General features: G+C 38.7%; 1 protein-coding gene across 6 annotated transcripts in view; it reads left to right on the top strand.

The window, feature by feature from the left end:
- Nucleotides 1-20,492, top strand: part of USP8 (ubiquitin specific peptidase 8) — an 81,659-nt gene that overhangs the window by 43,941 nt on the left and 17,226 nt on the right. For 5 of the 6 annotated variants that reach the window (XM_032297486.1, XM_032297488.1, XM_032297489.1 and 2 more), the window contains exons 7-11: nt 1,062-1,206; nt 8,338-8,500; nt 12,372-12,516; nt 12,799-13,022; nt 17,897-18,481. In XM_032297486.1, the coding sequence (XP_032153377.1) occupies nt 1,062-1,206; nt 8,338-8,500; nt 12,372-12,516; nt 12,799-13,022; nt 17,897-18,481 (1,262 nt within the window). The remainder of the gene's footprint in view (nt 1-1,061; nt 1,207-8,337; nt 8,501-12,371; nt 12,517-12,798; nt 13,023-17,896; nt 18,482-20,492) is intronic. The other variant, XM_032297491.1, reaches the window with a different exon arrangement.

Below are 20,492 nucleotides of genomic sequence, written 5' to 3'. Positions count from 1 at the left end.
TTCTGACTAGGAGCTAACAAATGAACGTCAAGTAGAAAGAGGATTGGCAAATTTTTCTTAAGGGGGTAGATAGTAAACATTTTTAGGCTTGGGGAATCTTACGGGCTTGGAGAGCCCTGTAGTCTCTGACACAACTATTGATCTCTGCTGTTGCAGTATGAAAAAATACGTGAACAAACTAGTGTGGCAGCTATCCAGTAAAAACAGATGGCCATAGTTTTTCAGTGTCTCATATAGAAGAGCAAGCTTTTGACTTGTTATTCTAAGAATACTTGGAAATCTTAAGTTTTTCAGGTAGCTACCATGAGACTACCATCGGAGACTTTTTGAATTTAGAACCTTTCCAGAATTTTAGAACCATAGATGTTTCTTTCTACTAGTTAGCATTTTTCTAATGTCTTAATTTTTAAAAACATAGTATTTTCCTAATATATACATATTAATGTCCTTTATTTTATATTGGTAACAGAGTCAATACCAGATGTAGCTATAAACACAACAGAAAGTTTTGATCTTTAAGTCTTTATAAACAGAGCATTAAACTGGTTTCTTGTGTTAACTTGTGTTAAAAACACAACTTAAGGCTGGGTGCAGTAGCTTATGCCTGTAGTCCTAACACTTTGGGAGGCCGAGGTAGGTGGATCACTTGAGGTCAGGAGTTCCAGACCAGCCTAGTCAACATGGTGAAACCCCATCTCTACTAAAAATACAAAAATCAGCCACACATGGTAACAGCCTATATTCCCAGCTACTAGGGAGGCTAAGACAGGAGAATCACTTGAACCTGGGAGGTGGAGGTTGCAGTGAGCCAGGATCATGCCACTGCACTCCAGCCTGGGTGATAGAGCAAGACCCTGTCTCAAGAAAAAAAACAAAAAACAAGTTATATTTAATGTTAGTTTACAAGATATTAAATGGTATGATGGGGTAGTAAATATGTGATATCCATATTTATCCAGTATAGTTTGCTCTTCTAGAAAAAGCTGTTTGTCGTATATTTTATGATGTCAGCACATCTTGTGCTGTTTCTTGTAACTTATACTGTCTCTCTCAATTCCAAGGAGCAATCACAGCAAAGGAACTATACACGATGATGATGGATAAAAACATCAGCTTGATTATAATGGATGCTCGAAGAATGCAGGATTATCTGGATTCCTGTATTTTACATTCTCTCAGTGTTCCTGAAGAAGCCATCAGTCCAGGGTGGGTTATTGTGTAGTAAAGTAGTCAACTGTGGACCTTAGTAAATATTATGACTTAACATCCAACCTAAATGTGATAAAGTAGTCTTTTCCTATTAACCTTTTAAATCTGCTTCTTTTTTTTGGGTGGGATAGGGGAGAGGTGCATTTTAGGAGCGGAGGTTTAATAGGCAGAAGAAAGGAGAACAGTTCTCTCACTTGCGGGAGTGAGGAGTGCCCAAATGGGACTTCTCACAATCTTTGCTTGTTAAAGGCACACTTTACCCTTTTTGAAGATTGAAGTTACGGATTTGTTAACTTTTTATTTGGCTGTTTTCTCCTGTTTGTGGTGTTTAGAATCTTATCAAAAGAGAAATGAAGTTGCCTTTTCCCTCTCTCTCAGGTGTTTGTTGATTGATCTTTCCTATTATTTTCTGTTTATAAGCATATGAATCGTAGGTACCAAATTGAGTAAAATTGTGAACTAATTGAATTGTTTTACATAGTGAAATTCCCTCTATTATCTGTGATACAAGAGTATACAAATACTTTGTGTGTGTATGTGTGTGTGTGTGTCTCTATTCAAATAACTGTCACTTACTAGCTGCATTATTTCTAGCTAGTGACCTAACATTTCTTTTTTTCTTTTTTCTTTTTATTTTATTTTATATTTAAAAAAAAAATAGAGATAGGGTTTCACCATGTTGGCCGGGATTGTCTCAATCTCCTGAACTTGTGATCCACCCACCTCTGCCTCCCAAAGTGCTGGAATTACAGGCCTGAGCTACCACACCCGGCCATGACCTAACATTTCTAAGCTCATGTTTCCATCTGTAAAATGGGAATAATAATAGAACCTATCTCGTAGAGGTTTCAGGAGATTTAAATGAGAAAAGTTATACAAACACACACATTTTATTTTAGCACAGGTCCTGGCACGAGTAAGGACTTAATTTAAAATTTTTTCTTTCTTTCATTTTTGTTAAGAAGGCCTTTAACCTATGAAATAATTTAAAACCACTTGCATGGGTGCATTGTACATTAGAAATCATGACATAGTGGCAGAACTAAATAAACCTCCAGATACAGGGCCATTTTCACTATTTCAAGCATTCTTATATAGATCCTGTTATCTCTCTGGGTCTTAGTTTAAAATTGCTTTTATTTTTAAAATTAGGTAATAAAATCTGTATAGTTCTTGGCATATTGCAGATCCTTGATAAATGTTTGACCTGAAGCATAGAGCGTACTTTGTAAATAAGCTATTTAAAAATAGCTTAGGCTGGGAGCAGTGTCTCATGTCTGTAATCCCAGCACTTCGGAAGGCCAAGGCAGGAGGATCACTTGAGGTCAGGAGTTCCAGACCAGCCTGGCCAATATGTTGAAACCCCATTTCTACTAAAAACACTTTAGCCAGGTGTGGTGGCACATGCCCATAATCCTAGCTACTAGGGTGGCTAAGGCAGGAGAATCGCTTGAACCCAGGAGGCATAGGTTGCAGTGAGCCAAGATTGCACCACTGCACTCTAGCCTGGGCGACAATGGGAGACTCCATCTCAAAAAAAAAAAAAAAAAAGAGCTCTTTGAGGATGACGTGGTCATAGGTGGTGCCAAGCTGTGGTCTGCCCAGTCCTGCTCCTGGTTCACTGCTGTTCGCTCTTGCCGAGGAACCAGTTGGTCAGGAAGCCGCACAACAGCCATGGCTTTTAAAGATACTGGCAAAACACCCATGGATCTGGAAGTGGCAGTTCACTGAATTCAAATCAGTCTTAATGAGCTGGAGAGTAAAATCCCTGGAGAAGGTGTGTACTGACTTGATCAGAGAAGCATGGGAAAAGAATCTAAAAGTGAAAGGACCAGTTCAAATGCCTTCTAAGACTTCGAAAATCACTACAAGAAAAACTCACTTTGGTAAAGGTTCTAAGACATGAAATCATTTCCAGATGAGAATCCACAAGCAATGTATTGACTTGCACAGCCCTTCTGAGATTGTTAAGCAGATTACTTCCATCAGTATTGAGCCAGGAGTTGAGATGGAAGTCACAATTGGAGATGCTTAGGTCAACTATATTAATAAATTGATTATCGGTTGTTAAAAATCAGAGTACTCAGTCTAATTCAGCATGTATATATATTTCCAGGATTTGAACAGAGTTATAATTAGTCATTGAATAGTCTAATCTGTATTAACAGAAAGCTAGTGGTCTTTATTGTTGAGTTTATATGAGAGTTTCCCAAGATGTGAGAGTTGGATGACTGTGAAACTCAAGATGATTTTAGGTTGAAGATTAAAGAACAATGAAATGCATACTGAGAAAGTATTCCTTTTTAATTTACCTAACAGTCCTTTTGAGTTAGTTTAAAGGAGTTTCAATTCAGTTTGGTGCTAGTATATCTTTTAAATACTTGCTTATCTCCCTTTCTTAACTAAAGGGAGCAGGTCTCGGAGCTTTCTGTAGGTAACAGTACCTACAACTAGCTGTTAGTGATTACTGTATTTTTTCATTATCTATTTTTATTTATTTATTTATTGAGATGGAGTCTCGCTCTGTCACCCAGGCTGGAGTGCAATGGCACAATCTCAGCTCACTGCAGCCTCTGCCTCCTAGGTTCAACCGATTCCCCTGCCTCAGCCTCTTGAGTAGCTGGGACTGTAGGTACATGTCACCACGCCTGGCTAATTTTTGTATATTTATTAGAGACGAGGTTTCACTGTGTTAGCCAGGATGGTCTGTATCTCCTGACCTTGTGATCCGCCTGCCTTGGCTTCCCAAAGTGCTGGGATTACAAGTGTGAGCCACCACGCCTGGTCTATTTATTTATTTTTGAGACAGAGTCTCACTCTGTGCTTGGGCTAGAATGCAGAAGCATGACTACAGCTCACTGCATCCTTCACCTGGGTTCAGGTGATCCTCCCACCTCAGCCTCCTGGGCAGCTGGGACTACAGGCACATGCCACCACTCCCAGCTAATTTGTATATTTTTGTGGAGACGGGGTTTTGCTACATTGCCCAGACTGGTCTCAAACTCCTGAGCTCAAATGATCCTCCAACCTTAGCCTTCCAGAGTGCTGGGATTACAGATGTGAGCCTTTGGACCCAGCCTACCTGTTCTTAAAATTTCAAGCTAGCTGTTTATTTATTTATTAGACGGAGTCTCACTCTGTCACCCAGGCTGGAGTGCAATGGTGTGATTGCCACCCATTGCAACCTCCGCCTCCTAGGTTCAAGAGAGTCTCCTGCCTCAGGAGGCTGAGTAGCTGGTATTACAGGCACGCACTACCTTGCCTAGCTAATTTTTAATTTTTTAGTAGAGACAGGGTTTCACCATGTTGGTCAGGCTAGTCTGGAACTCTTGACCTCAAATGATCCACCTGCCTTGGCCCCCCAAAGTGCTGGGATTACAGGCGTGAGCCACTGTGCCCAGCTTTTATTATTATTTTTTATTTTTTGAGACAGAGTCTTGCTGTTTGGCTCAGGCTGGAGTGCAGTTCTGCAATATAAGCTCACTGCAATCTCCGCCTCCTGGGTTCCAGTGATCCTCATGTCTCGTGTCTCAGCCTCCCAAGTAGCTGGGATTACAGGTGTACACCACTACACCTGGATAATTTTTGTGTTTTTAGTAGAGACAGGGTTTCACTATGTTGGCCAGGCTGGTCTTGCACTACTGGCCTCAAATGATCTGCCCACATCAGCTTCCCAAAGTGCTGGGATTACAGGTGTGAGCCACTGTGCCTGGCCTATTTCTTTTTTTAACTTTTATTTTGGATTTGGTGGTACATGTGAAGGTTTGTTGCATAGGTAAACATGTGTCACAGGGGTTTGTTATACATATTATTTTCACCAAGGTTTTAAGCTCGGTACTCAATAGTTATCTTTTCTGCTCCTCTCCCTCCTCTTACATTCCCCTTCAAGTAGACCCCAGTGTCTGTTGTTTCCTTCTTTGTGTTCATAAGTTCTTATCATTTAGCTCCCATATTCTTAACTTTTATTTATTTGTTCGTGTATTTATTTTTGAGACAGAGTTTCACTCTGTTGCCCAGGTTGGAGTGCAGTGGCACGATCTCGGCTCACTGCAGCCTCTGCCTCCTGGGTTCAAGTGATTCTCCTGCCTCAGTCTCCCAAGTAGCTGGGACTACAGGCACACACCACCACACCCAGCTAATTTTTGTATTTTTATTAGAGATAGGGTTTCACCATGTTGGCCAGGATGGTCTCTATCTCTTGACCTCATGATCCACCCACCTCCTCCTCCCAAAGTTCTGGGATTACAGGCATGAGCCACCATGCCCTGCTGAGCCACTGTGCCTGGCCTTAACTTTTAATACATTCCAGTATACATATCAAAGTACTCCTGTCCTAAGTGTCTAGCCCAATGAATTTTCATTAACTGAATGCACCCACTTAACTAGCATCCAGACCAAGAAACATAACATTATCGTCCTTCCTGAACCCGATATACCCTGTAAGTTACTACCCATATCCCACTGTCCAAGGAAACCACCACCTTCTAACAGAATATATTCTTATCTGCTTTTTTACTTTATATAAATGGAATTGTATGACATGTAGTTTTTTTTTGTTTTTTTTTTGGGGGGACGGAGTTTCGCTCTTGTTACCCAGGCTGGAGTGCAATGGCGCGATCTCGGCTCACCGCAACCTCCGCCTCCTGGGTTCAGGCAATTCTCCTGCCTCAGCCTCCTGAGTAGCTGGGATTACAGGCACGCGCCACCATGCCCAGCTAATGTTTTGTATTTTTAGTAGAGACGGGGTTTCACCATGTTGACCAGGATGGTCTCGATCTCTTGACCTCGTGATCCACCCGCCTCGGCCTCCCAAAGTGCTGGGATTACAGGCTTGAGCCACCGCGCCTGGCCCTGATATGTAGTTTTTAATATCTGTCTTCTTTAGTTAACCTATGTTTGTGACAGTCATCTCTATTGTGTGTAGTTGTAGTTTGTTCATTCTCATTGACATATGTTGTTCTGTTGTGTGAATATAGCACAGTTTACTTAAATATTTATCTTCAGACATTCCTTTTACTTATTGGATATGATGCTGGTTTTTTTCATGTATTTAGGGCCATACAATTTCCTATTAAATTTATTTAAGTAAAACCTTATTTTTATATTAAATTTAAATAATAATAGGACAAGTGGAGCAGAGTTGGAGAAAATTGTAAAGATGTTACATAAAAGACAAGTTTGAGAAACATTGGCTGATACTATTGTTTCCCAAAGTATTTTCTGTAGAAAACTAATCCTGAAAACAGTATTTAGGTAAATATATTCCTAGGGTTGGAAATAGTCTTTATGAATATCACATTTCACCTTTTTTCCTTCTTTGTTGACCAAGTATCCTTCTAATCTGTATATATCAGGAGAGAATATTATTAGACAATATTTTATATTTTTTCTACTTCTTTACTTCCTAGAGGATACAGTATCCAACAGTATTATATAGGAACTGGATTTTAAAATTAAAATAATCTTAACTATTTGGTTTTACTTGTGGATAAAAGTTGTACTACTCCTGCCCAGCTTGCCAGTATCATCAGTTAAATATTGAAATGCCCCTATATACTAAATGCTTTGCTAAGAATAATGTGAAGCTCCTTACCCAAAGGTGTGAATGTGTATTATTCACCCATTCAATATTTAAACGTTTTCGTTTTTTTTTTTTTTTTTTTTGAGACAGAGTTTCGCTCTGTCACCCGGGCTGCAGTGCAGTGATGTGATCTCAGCTCACTGCAACCTCTACCTCCTGGGTTCAGGCTATTCTCCTGCCTCAGCCTCCTGAGTAGCTGGAACTGCAATCATGCACCATCACTTCTGGCTAATGTTTGTATTTTTTATTAGAGATGAGGTTTCGCCATATTGGCCAGGCTGGTCTCAAACTCCTGACCTCAAGTGATCTGCCCACCTTGGCCTCCCAAAGTCCTGGGATCATAGGCGTGAGCCACCACACTCAGCTGATTAAACCAATATTTACTGAACACTTTCTATGGGCTGGGTTACTGTGTTCTAAGTGCTGGGCTAAGCCATTGAACAAACAAAAATTTGTCTTTGGAGCTTTTAAGAGAGGTAAGCTAGGTGACACACAATAAAACCTTAAAATGTGTAGCATGTCTTATGTTGGGTGCCATGGGAATGCTCTGTCTGTGTTTGGATGGCTCTTAAATTTTTAATCTAGAAAGCCCCCACAGAGAAGTTATTAGCAAATCTTGAAGAAATCAGGGAATTGAGTGATTCAGCTGTCTGGGGGAAGAGCATTCCAGATAGGGAAAAGCAAGAGCAAAAGGCCCTTAGGGAAGAGCATGCCTGGATGAACCAGAAATAACAAGGAAGCCAGTGGCTGGAGTGAGTAAAGGGGGCCAGTAGTTAGAAATGAGGATGTTGAGGCTTAGGGGTGCATGTCTATGGCAGGCCATTGTAAGGACTTTAGCTTTTATGTGAGCAAAAGATGATGTAAACATTGTACTTTAATGTAGAGTTGGTGTTATTCACAGTTGATGATTTAAGAGGCAGCATAGCAAAGAACATGTACATGAACCAGATTGCCTGAATTTTAATTCTGGCTCCACTTAACTTGAACGAGTTGCTTAACTTCTTTGTGCCTCAGTTTCCTGAAATAGGGATAATAATAATATCCACGTTAGGATTGTTGTGAAAACTCAATGAGAATAAAGCATTTAGAACAGTATCTGGCACATGGTAAATGGTATATGTGTTTGTTGAATAAACATCCTGGTATTTGGTGGACTATTAATTATGTAGGTATAAGAGAACTAAAATATGAATAATCTTACCCAGGTGATTCCCCAGTTTATATTTGGCTGAAAGAGGAGCACAGACAATTTGTTTTTAGTTTTGCTCCCCCACTCTTTTTTTAATAAAGGGTCAGAATGAAAAGAATTGAGTCTTCTTTTCGTCTCTAATAATTACTGAAACTATGTTCCAATATTATACAGTAGTGAAGGGGTTAAACATTTTAGGCTGATTAATATCTTAATATATAACCTCACTTTAGAAAGGAATCTACTTAACGCTTGCTATGGTGTGGTACAGACTGTAGAACAAAACTGAGTGTCTTCTGTTAGTATATTAAGACCTCTTGTTGACTTTGGCTCCAATACAAATGTTAATACATTTCAGAGTCACTGCTAGTTGGATTGAAGCACACCTCCCAGATGATTCTAAAGACACATGGAAGAAGAGGGGGAATGTGGAGTATGTGGTACTTCTTGACTGGTTTAGTTCTGCCAAAGATTTACAAATTGGAACAACTCTCCGGAGTCTGAAAGATGCACTTTTCAAGGTTAGCAAGTTTTGTTGTTAGTGTATTGTAATTGCAAGCCACCTCTGGTTGTTAGAATGGCATGTTAACTAGTTGTTTATCTTAAATACTAAAAGATACATCATGTTTTTTGTTTTTTGTTTTTTTTTTTTTCATTTTTTGTTTGAGACTGAGTCTCACTCTGTTTCCCAGGCTGGAGTACAGTGGCGTGATCTCAGCTCATTGCAACCTCTGCGTCTCAGTTTCAAGCGATTCTTGTGCCTCAGCCTCCCAAGTAGCTGGGACTACAGGCCTGAACCATCACACCCAGCTAATTTTTGTATTTTTAGTCGAGACAGGGTTTTACCATGTTGGCCAGGCTGGTCTCGAACTCCTGACCTCAGGTGATCCACCCACCTTGGCCTCCGAAAGCGCTAGGATCACAAACATGAGCTACCATGCCCAGCCCATCATGGTTTAATTATAGAATTTTTATAAATTCAGATTTAAAAGATTTGTTTTGGCTGGGCGTGGTGGTTCATGCCTGTAATCCCAGCATTTTGGAAGGTTGAGACAGGATGATCACTTGAGGCCAGGAGTTTGAGACCAGCCTGAGCAATATGGGGAGACCCCCATCTCTACAGAAATTAGCCAGGCATGGTGTCTCATGCCTATAGTCCCAGATACGCAGGAGACCAAGGTGGGAAGATCACCTGAGCTCAGGAGGTTGAGGTTGCAGTAAGCCAAGGCTGCCACTCCACTCCAGCCTAGGTGACAAAGCATAAGGGCCTGCCTAAAAAAAATTTTAAAAAGTAAAAAGTAAAATAAAAGATTTTTTAAAATCACTAGTTAACAATATACTTATCTATATAAAATATATTAGAATTTTTAGAAATATAAATTATCTGAAAAAATGACTTTAAGATTTAGATTATAAAACATAAAAGCAAAGAAAGAAGTCATTGAAGAGAAAAGATTGGTCAATTAGACGTTGTAAAATTAAAACTTAGGTGTGAAAAGATCTTATAAGATTATAAGGCAAGGCTGGCAGGGTGGCTCATGCCTGTAATCCCAGCACTTTGGGAGGCTGAGGCGGGCGGATCACCTGAGGGCGGGAGTTCGAGACCAGCCCAACCAACATGGAGAAACCCTGTCTCTAGCCAGGCGTGGTGGTACATGCCCATAACCCCAGCTATTTGGGAGGCTGAGGCAGAAGAATTGCTTGAACCCGGGAGGCGGAGGTTGCAGCAAGCCAAGATCGCGCCATTGCATTCCAGCCTAGGCAACAAGAGCGAAACTCCGTCACACATACACACACACACACAGACACACAAGATTACAAACACAAGATTACAAGGCATAAAATAGGTAAAAAGCGTGAAACTCCGTCACACACACACACACACACACACACACACACACACACACACACACACGATTACAAGGCAGAAGTTAGGCAAAAATATTTACAGCACATATGGCAGTGGTTTAAAATACCTAAAATCCAAAGAGCTTTACAAATAAGAAAAATACTTAAGATAAAATAGTAAAATAAGTTGTGGATACAGACAACCATGAACAGAAAGTGAAATGCAAGTGGACATAACCATAAAAATGATCAACTTTACTAGTATCAGATAAATGCATATTAAAACAATGGATGCCATTTTCACTGACCAAGTTAACAAAGGTTTAAAAAATAATACAGTGTCCCTCAGTATCTGTGGGGGATTGGTGCTAGGACCCCCGCCTCACCGCCACAAATACCAAAATCCATGGATATTAAAGTTTCTTATATATAATGGTATAGTATTTGCATATAAACTACATATATCCTCCCATATACTTTAAATCATCTGTAGATTCCATATAATAACTAATACAAAGTAAGTGCTTTGTAAACAGTTGTTGCACCATATTGTTTGGAGAATAGTGACAAGAAAAAAAAGTCTGTACATGCTCAGTACAGACACAATCATTATAGGCCTAACAGTATATTTTTTAAATTTATCTATCTTTAATTTTTTTTTTTTTTTTTAGAGACAGAGTCTGTCTCACTCACCTAGGTTTGAGTGCCGTGGCACAATCATAGCTCACTGCAGCCTCCAACTCCTGGCTCAAGTGATCCTACTGCCTCAGCCTCCTGAGTAGCTGGGACTGAAGGTGCTCACCATGCCTGGCTAATGTTTTAAAATTTTTTAGTAGAGACAAAGTATTGCTATGTTGCCCAGGGTAGTCTCAAACTCCTGGCCTCAAGCATTCCTCCCACCTTGGCCACCCAAAGTGTTGGGATTAAATATTTTATTTTATTAATTAATTTATGTATTTTTGAGATGGAGTCTCACTCTGTCACCCAGGCTGGAGCGAGACTTCGTCTCAAAAAAAAAAGAAAATTGCAAATAGCTATAGAAAAAGGGGCAAAGGATGTAATTATTAAATAGTTAAGTCACAGAACAATATAAATGTATAGTAAATAAATGAAAAAGTGTTCGGCTTCACTAATAAACGCTAATTAAAACAAGATACCATTTTGTGTCCATCAGTTTGGTAAAAATTAGAAAGATGTATAATGGGCATTCTCATATCCTGTTGGTTAAGTGTGTAAATTGGTATAGCCTTTCTGAAGGGCAACTGGGCATCATTTTAAATCAGCAATTCTACTCCTAGGTAATTATCTTTAAAAATTTTATATATATATATATATATATACACACACATATACACACACACACACAGTCTCACTTTGTCACTAGGTTGGAGTGCAGTGGCACTATCTTGCCTGTCTGCAGCCTCCGCTTCCTGGGTTTAAGCGATTCTCCTGCCTCAGCCTCCCGAGTAACTAGAATTACAGGCGCATGCCACCATGCCCAGCTAATTTTTGTATTCTTAGTAGAGTCTGAGATTCAGGATGGTCTTGATCTCTTGATCTCGTGATACGCCCACCTTGGCCTCCCAAAGTGCTGGGATTACAGGTGTGAGCTACCGAACCCAGCATATTTTTAAGTGATCATTTCTGAGATCAGCAATGTATTGAAAACCTTAAGCAACTCCCTTTCTGGGAATTTTCCTTCAGGAGGTGACGAGGTATGTGCATGTATAAGGATCTTTGGTGCTTATTTCAGCATTGCTTATAATTAAAGGGGGAAAAAAACAAATGTTCAAATGATTGACTCAGTATGGTGTGTGTGTGTAAAGTAGAACCGGCCATGCTCAGTGACTCACACCTGTAAATCCCAGCACTTTGGGAGGTTGAGCCAGGTGGACCACTTAAGCCCAGGAGTTCGAGACCAGCCTGGGCAACATGGTGAAACCCCACCTCACAAAAAGTTCAAAAATTAGCTGGGTATGGTGGTGTATGCTTGTCATCGTAGCTACTGGGGAGGCTGAGGTGGGAGGATCAATTGAGCCCAGGAGGTCAAAGCTGCAGTGAGCCGTGATTGTGCCACTGCATTCCAACTCGGGCGATAAAGCAAGACCTTATCTCAGTCCATCAATCAGTCAATCAGTAGTCAAATATTATCTAGTCATTACAAATGATGATATAGCTCTGTATTGATGAAAGATGTTCATCTAAAAGAAAAGCAACATTATAAAGATTTTAATGAAAACTATAAGAGTAAATTCCAGAATATAAAGTGATATTGGGGTGGTGAGGTTATGGTTCATTTTTGTTTTATATTAAGTAATTTATTTTCTAATTTTTCTTCTAAGGTCATTGATTATTTGTGTAGTTTTAAAAACCCCACCAATATAACAATTTTATTTAATGTTGAATTTTGAATCAGTTCTTTTTGTCATAATTTAGAAGATAAATTCTTGTATTCAAGGGAACAACTTTAAAATTTAGATTTGTTATGGTTTTAGCTGTTGAAAGATTGCTGACATATTAAAAATATGATTTCCTTATTTATAGTGGGAAAGTAAAACTGTCCTGCGCAATGAGCCTTTGGTTTTAGAGGGAGGCTATGAAAACTGGCTCCTTTGCTATCCCCAGTATACAACAAATGCTAAGGTCACTCCACCCCCACGACGCCAGAATGAAGAGGTGTCTATCTCATGTATGTATGTGAAAGTTTTTGTTTAAAATTGCTTTGGTAAAATATACTTTTAAATTATGTTTTCACGGAAACATTCTTGGTTGTGTGTGCATTTGTCCTATTAAAGAGCAGTTTGTTTTCAGGCATAAAAATATAAGCCTGGAAGTTCACATTTTCTTTGACTGTTGTAATTGTCATCTCACGTATTTTGCATTTAATTATTACATTAATGTGCATGAGAAATGTAAGTACTGTTTATGGGTTTGCTATTCTTAAAAAACATTTTTATTTTTGGAATTTTAGTGGATTTTACTTATCCTTCATTGGAAGAATCAATTCCTTCTAAACCCACTGCACAGATGTCACCTCCACCTGTAGAAGTAGATGAAAATATTGAATTGATAAGTGATCAAAATGAGAGAATGGGACCACTGAATATATCAACTCCAGTTGAACCAGTTGCTGCTTCTAAATCTGATGTTTCACCCATAATTCAGCCAGTGCCTAGTATAAAGAACGTTCCACAGGTATGTTCTTGATTTTCACTTTATTCTCTCTTTTGCTTTAATATTAAATACATAGTATAGCTGGTCACGGTGGCTCACGCTTATAATCCCAGAACTTTGGGAGGCTGGGACTGGTGGGTCACCTGAGGTCAGGAGTTCAAGACCAGCCTGGCCAACATGGTGAAACCCCATCTCTACTAAAAATACAAAAAATGGCTGGGCTTGATGGCAGGCGACTGTAATCCCAGCTGTTTGGGAGGCTGAGGCATTAGAATTGTTTGAACCCGGAAGGTGGAGGTTGCAGTGAGTTGAGATTGCACCACTGCACTCCAGCCTGGGTGACAGCAAGACTCTGTCTCCAAAAAAAAAAAAAAAAAAAAAAGAAATACGTAGAATTTTAATAATCTTTAACATCTTAGAAAAAAGTATCAATGAGAAGAATGTATGTTTTGACATATTTTTTGTTTAAAAATTTTTCATCATAATTCAGTGTTACCACCACATCTATGTTAGAGTAGATAATTCAAAGGATTTCAAAGCCAGCTGGTAATCCATTTGCTATAGACAGTGCCAATAAACATTGCATACCACAGTGAATTAGTATAGCCCTTTTGGGATATTTTTGGATTATAATTTGACCCATAGTATTTTCCTAAGTAGCTTGGCTTACATATGGTAGGTATGCGATGTCAGTATTTTGGTTTTAAAATAATACTTTAGTTCAATTTCCTTAGAATTTGACACACAAATAACAGGCATGTTTAATGATAATCATTTAAAGGTTTTTAAATAACCAAGATGTTACAATAAAAAAAGTTTAGTTTTTATTTCTTTTATTTGGTTTTATTTAAAGAGAGGTTAACTAATGCCCCCCTTCTGTGCATTTCCCAGTAACACTTTTTAGCATTCATTTTTAATTTTTCCCCAGATATATTTAAAATAGTATTTCACATTTAAAGTGGATGACATTTGATTTGTGGAGTCAGTTGTGAATAGAAAATCTGGTAATTTTTTTTTATAAACTGAAGTGGTTCATGTCTTCATTTTTAAGATCTTTTGGTATTGCAGAATAAATTGCAGACTATTAGACAACTTTTCTTAAAGGGTAAATTTAGGAAATTCTAAAAAGAACTTATGTTATTGCATTTCCTTTCAACTTAATCTATTTAAACCCTAATCCTTTTGTGTCCCAGCATAACTTTATGAGATATATACAGTTTTTCAGACATATTTTGAGATCTTCTATATAAAAGACAGCATGAGGGCTGGGTATGGTGGCTCATACCTGTAATCCCAACACTTTGGGAGGCAGAGGCGGGCGGATCACCTGAGATCAGGAGTTTGAGACCAGCCTGGCCAACATGGTGAAACCCCATCTCTATTAAAAATACAAAATTTAGCCAGGCGTGGTGGTGCATACCTGCAGTCCCAGCTACTCAGGAGACTGAGGCAGGAGAATCACTTGAATCTGCGAAGCAAGTTTGCAGTGAGGCGAGATTGAGCTATTGCACTCCAGCCTGGGTGACAGAATGAGACTCCATCTCAGAAAAAAAAAAAAAAAAAGACAGCATGAAAGTTTAGATTCTTCTGATGTTTAGTAGGAGAGATCTGTGTAAACAGCCACAGCATAAGGCAGAGTATCATAATTGCTCTACAAGCCATTGGAGCACAGGTCAAGGAGAATATTTTAGCTGAGAAGATCAAGGATATCTTCATGGAAGAGATAGTATTTTATCTGGGCTTTAAGAATAGGAGTTGAGGATAGAAGAAGCAAGTAGAAAATTGTATGACCAAAGGCACAGAGCATTCTTTGGGGCCAGTGAACAGTTGTGTTTTTTTTGGGACGGAGTTTCACTCTTGTTGCCCAGGCTGGAGTGCAATGGGGTGATTCAGCTCACCACAACCTCTGCCTCCTGGGTTCAAGCATTTCTCCTGCCTCAGCTCCTGAGTAGCTGGGATTAAAGGCATGCACCACCATGCCTGGTTAATTTTGTATTTTTAGTAGAAACAAGATTTCTCCATGTTGGTCGGGCTGGTCTCGAACTCCTCAGGTGTTCCGCCTGCCTCGGCCTCCCAGAGTGCTGGGATTACAGGCGTGAGCCATTGGCCCTGGCCTAGTGAACAGTTTTAACATATGTAGGTGCTAGTCTGTGTTGGAAAGAGGAAGTTATGATAGTAGATAAGATTAGAAGGATGGACAAGAGTCATCAAGAGAGACTTGAATCAAATTTGAATTTCATCTTCTAGGCCCAAGGAACCATTAAAGAATTTTAAACTTATGAGTAACATGATCATAACTGTGCTTTTAAGATTAGGGAAAAATAGATCAAGCCACCAAAATGTAAATGGAAACAGTATTTATTTTTGTTTCTGTTCCACCTCATATTGTTAACTTCATCCCCATAGTGGTTCTTCTTACCTTATTCTCAGATACATATAGAAAAAAAGACAGGATTTTTTTTTAAGAGGCAGAAAGAGAAGTAAATAATTTTTTTTTTTTTTTTTTTTTTTTTTTTTTTAATACGGAGTATTGCTCTTGTCACCCGGCTGGAGTGCAGTGGCACAATCTCTGCTCACTGCAGCCTCCGCCTCCTGGGTTCAAGCAATTCTCCAGCTTCAGCCTCCCGAATAGCTGGGATTACAGGCACCCACCACCACGCCTGGCTAATTTTTATATTTTTAGTAGACACAGGGTTTCACCATGTTGGCCAGGCTGGTCCTGACCTGAGGTGATTTGCCTGCCTCAGCCTCCCAAAGTGTTGGGGTTACAGGCGTGAGCCACTGCACCCAGCCAATAAATTATTTTTTTCTACTAACTTCTTTGTTTTCTTTTTTGAAGACAGGGTATCGCTCTTTCGTTCAGGCTAGAATGCAGTGGCACGATCACAGCTCACTGCAGCCTCAACTTCTTGGGTTCAAGCAATCCTCCCACCTGAGCCTCCTGAGTAGCTGGGATTATAAGCACATGCCACCACGTTGGGCTAATTTTTGTATTTTTTGTAGAGACAAGGTTTTGCCATGTTGCCCAGGCTGGTCTTGAACTCCTAGCCTTAAGTGATCCACCTGCCTTGGCTTCCCAAAGTGCTGGGATTACAGGCTTGAGTCACCGCACCCAGCAACTTGTTTTCTAGTAGATGAACATAAATTAGTTTTGTAAGAACACTATGTAGATTGTTATTGGCAGATATTGTTGTAGGTTTTTATTTTTGTTCCAGTACAGAATATTTGCAAGAAATGATGTTAGGATCACATCTTAAAATGATGTAATGTTAATATGTTGTTAATTTGAGGTAGTAAACATTTAACTCATTAAATCAGAAACTTAGGTAGTTTATTACTCAACTTGAAGGAAAACAGTATTTTACCTCCTATAAAAGTTGTTAGGGAAGATTGCATTTGTTCCCTCAGTAACATAGTTATTAACTGTGTCAGGCACAGTTTCTATCCTTTTAGAGCTTATATTCTAGGAGGGAAGAAAGATTTTTAACAAGTAATTACAATTATTTGATCAGATTTCCAACAGAGGGAGAAGAATAAGGTATTATAAAAGCATATATCAGGGGACTTGACTAGGTTCTAGGAATCCGGGAAGTCTTTTCAGAGGGAGAGATGTGTAAGCCAAGATCTAATGTGGGCATTATCTAGATGAAGAGCTGATAGACAGACCTAAGTTGGGAAGGAGCATAGCATCTTTGAAGAATTTTTTTTTAAGTTTTTTTTTTTGTTTTTTTTTTTTTTTTTTTTTTGAGTCAGAGTTTCGCTCTTGTTGCCCAGGCTGGAGTAACAAGATATTGGCGTGATATTGGCTCACTGCAACCTCCGCCTCCCAGGTTCAGGGGATTCTCTTGCCTCAGGCTCCCAAGTAGCTGGGATTACAGGCATGTACCACCACACCCAGCTATGTATTTTTAGTAGAGACAGGGTTTCACCATGTTGGTCAGGGCTGGTCTTGAACTCCCAACCTCAGGTGATCCACCCACCTCAGCCTCCCAGAGTGCTAGGATTACAGGTGTGAGCCATGGTCAGATTTTTCTTTTAAATGGCAAGTATGGCTGGTATACATAGCCATATGACTGGAGAAAGAGGCAGATGTAAGACCACACATGGCCGTACAGGCTGTACTAAAGATTTTAGATATAATGAGAGCACAATGGGTAGCAAATTAAAATAAGGATTTAAGCAGGAGAGAAAATGGTCAAATTTGTTTTAAAATGAATATGCTGGCTATAATGTGGAAAAACAGATTGGGGGGTGGGGCCAAGAGAAGAGATGGGCAACTAGTTGAAAGCTATGCTGTAGTCCTGGTGAGAGAGGAGGTTGGCATGGTCTTGGCTTGTGGCAGAAGAGATGGAGGGACAGATATAGGAGGAAAATTATCAGCATGCAGAAGGATATGGGAAGAACATAAGGGACTCAGGTTTTTGATTTGTGCAACTATTGGGAGAGTAGGTAACATCCATGAAATTAGGACCATGTTTGTGGGGGTGGTGGGGGAATCGTGAATCCATTTTGGCTATATGAGGTTTGAGGTATATGTATTGACACTCAAATGGAGATATTGGGTAGGTATTTGGATATGGAACTTACGTTTAGGTAGGCCCTGGTCTAGGTTTTATGTTTTGGAATGAAGATATTTGAAACTCTTTTGTATATAAAACACTCAAGAAAAATTAAAAGTGTTGAATCAGGAGGACCTAAGTGCCAGTGATGTTTAATATCTCCCATTCAAGTTCTGTTTTATGAGAAATCTTGACAGTGAGTACTTAACAAATGGATGTACTGACAGATGTTGTCTCCACAAAGTGACACTTCGTTTATCACAACTTTATCTCAAGAACTGAGGTTTTTGTCCTGATTTTTGACAAAAATGTTTTGCTCTGGTTTTGTTGCTCTAGATTGATCGTACTAAAAAACCAGCAGTCAAATTGCCTGAAGAGCATAGAATAAAATCTGAAAGTACAAATCATGAGCAACCATCTCCTCAGAATGGAAAAGTTATTCCTGATCGTTCCACCAAGCCAGTAGTTTCCTCTCCAACTCTCTTGTTAACAGATGAAGAAAAGGCTCGTATTCATGCAGAAACTGCTCTTCTAATGGAGAAAAACAAACAAGAAAAAGAACTTCGGGAAAGGCAGCAAGAGGAACAGAAAGAGAAACTGAAGAGAGAAGAACAAGAACAGAAAGCCAAAAAGAAACAAGACGCTGAAGAAAATGAAATTATAGAGAAGCAACAAAAAGCAAAAGAAGAAATAGAGAAGAAGGAAGGTGAGCAGGCCAAGAAAGAAGATAAAGAAACCTCAGCAAAGAGGGGCAAAGAAATAACAGGAGTAAAAAGACAAAGTAAAAGTGAACATGAAACTTCTGATGCCAAGAAATCTGTAGAAGATAGGGGGAAAAGGTGTCCAACCCCGGAAGTACAGAAAAAGTCAACAGGAGATGTGCCCCATATATCTGCCACAGGGGATTCCGGTTCAGGCAAGGTAAGCAGCAACAGTACAAATTGCCAGTGAAGTGAAAGAAAATGTACGTGAAAATATGATAACACCAGTCGCATTCTTCCAAAAAAAGGACAGGCATTTCAAATAGTCTTTTCATGGGGGATAGAATGTACTGATCTATCCACATTTGCTCACCTATGTTCCTTTGAGGCCAGTGCCATACATTTATGAAATGATTGGTTGGGAATGAAATTGCTTTTTGTATATTGCATCTATAAAATGCAGTATATTTCAAATAATTGAGATAAATAGCTACATTCTTCATTTTTATGTTTGATGTATGATCATGGAAAGACTACAGTAAAATATAATCTCCTTCTCAGTATAGAGGAACTAGATGCCAATATTTGTATGATAGAGTTTATATCTGCTTAGAATATATCCAAAATCAGTGACATCTAAATGACCCAACGTTTATCTTTGCATATAATGATTTTTTTGGTCAGATCTGTGTCATTTTGTTTCTTGCTTTATCTATTCAAATAATATTGGCAAATAACCCAATTAATTTTGCCCCTGGCTTCACACCCAAAATTGATTCCCATAGTTTTAGGGGACATTATTATTGTTCAATCTCTAATAATGCCATGCTTTTCTATTTTTCTTCATTATGGCATCAATAATGTCTTTTCCTTTTGAACACCGAATATACGTTTGTAATAGCAAGAACAGTTATAGTGTTTTTTACATATATATAAATGCAAAAAACATTTTTAGTAGTGTGAAAATGACTTCTAATGGAAGGCGGGATACTATTTTTACAGAACATCAATTTCTTTCTTTTGTTTTTTTTAAGAGACGGGTTTTACCATGTTGATCAGGCTGGTCTCAAACTCCTGACCTCAGGTGATCCACCCACCTCAGCCTCCCAAAGTTCTGGGAATACAGGCACGAGCCACCGTGCCCAGCCCCAGAACGTCAATTTCTGTACTTCTCAAACACAATAAAGGCTTGTTACCAAAATTAACAATTCATAGTCAAGCTACTTGTATCCAGGGAAGATCTGCTAACCTTTGCTATTAAAAAAGATAGCTTCCATCCAAAAACCTTCTTAACACTCCGCATTAGGAATATGAAGCCCATGTATTAAAACCCTCTAACTTTATTCACAGGAGGATCAAACATGTGAGCTGTTATTTAACATAAAATTTAAGTATTATTCATTGAGTAGCTACTATATATAGCCAAGTATTTTCAGTACATTATCTTATTTACTCCTAATGCTAATCCCATATGGTATTCAATTTACAAGTGAAACTGAAGCTTAGAGGTTAAGTATTTGCCTAAGATCACATAGGCAGTCAGATTCCAAAGCTACTTCCTTTCCATCTTGCTATACTAGAGGCATGCAGTCTTTAGAGCTTAAATCATTCATATTTGTGGAGTCATTTAGTATATAGGTGCCAAATATTCCTACACATCTAAGTAAAGATTACATTCCTTGTGTGCTCCTTTTAAAAGTAGGAGAAATATGTAATTTATTCTAGAATAAATTTTGTTAAAAGTTTCACTAATTTAAAAAAGTTTTTAGTAGAGTTATTTTAAAATAAGATATAAAACTAAAGTTTTTAAAAAGAATCTATGAGGTTATAAGAAGACATAAATATGGATTTTGTATTTTTGACTATAGGTCTGTATAAAATTCTTAATTTCTTCATTCTCTTGAATATAAATTTTTTGAAGCACAACTGCTTTCAACGTAGCCAAAATCATAATAATATTTAAATAAAAGAATAATGTTCTAATGAGGTCATGGTGATTATACATTAATGATCAACATTTTATACTCTGCCATGTAGTATGAACCAGTGCTTCACAGTCCACCTTGATTTTTATCTTTTTTTCTTCACTGATTCATCAGTGTTGTTTGGTTTTTTAAGTATTTGGAATGTGACAATAAAATACCATAAACTTTTCAGAGGCCTCCTTTTACATTTTCAGTCTCATAGATTTGGTTGTGTTAGCTAGTAGCTTTATTTTGGGAGGAGAGTTA

The sequence above is a fragment of the Sapajus apella genome, unplaced genomic scaffold (assembly GCF_009761245.1).
Source record: "Sapajus apella isolate SASKATOON/1434 unplaced genomic scaffold, GSC_monkey_1.0 scaffold37, whole genome shotgun sequence".
Lineage (NCBI taxonomy): Eukaryota > Metazoa > Chordata > Mammalia > Primates > Cebidae > Sapajus > Sapajus apella.
The sequence above is the reverse complement of the archived record's forward strand: the minus strand, read 5'-3'. Positions and strand labels throughout refer to the sequence as shown.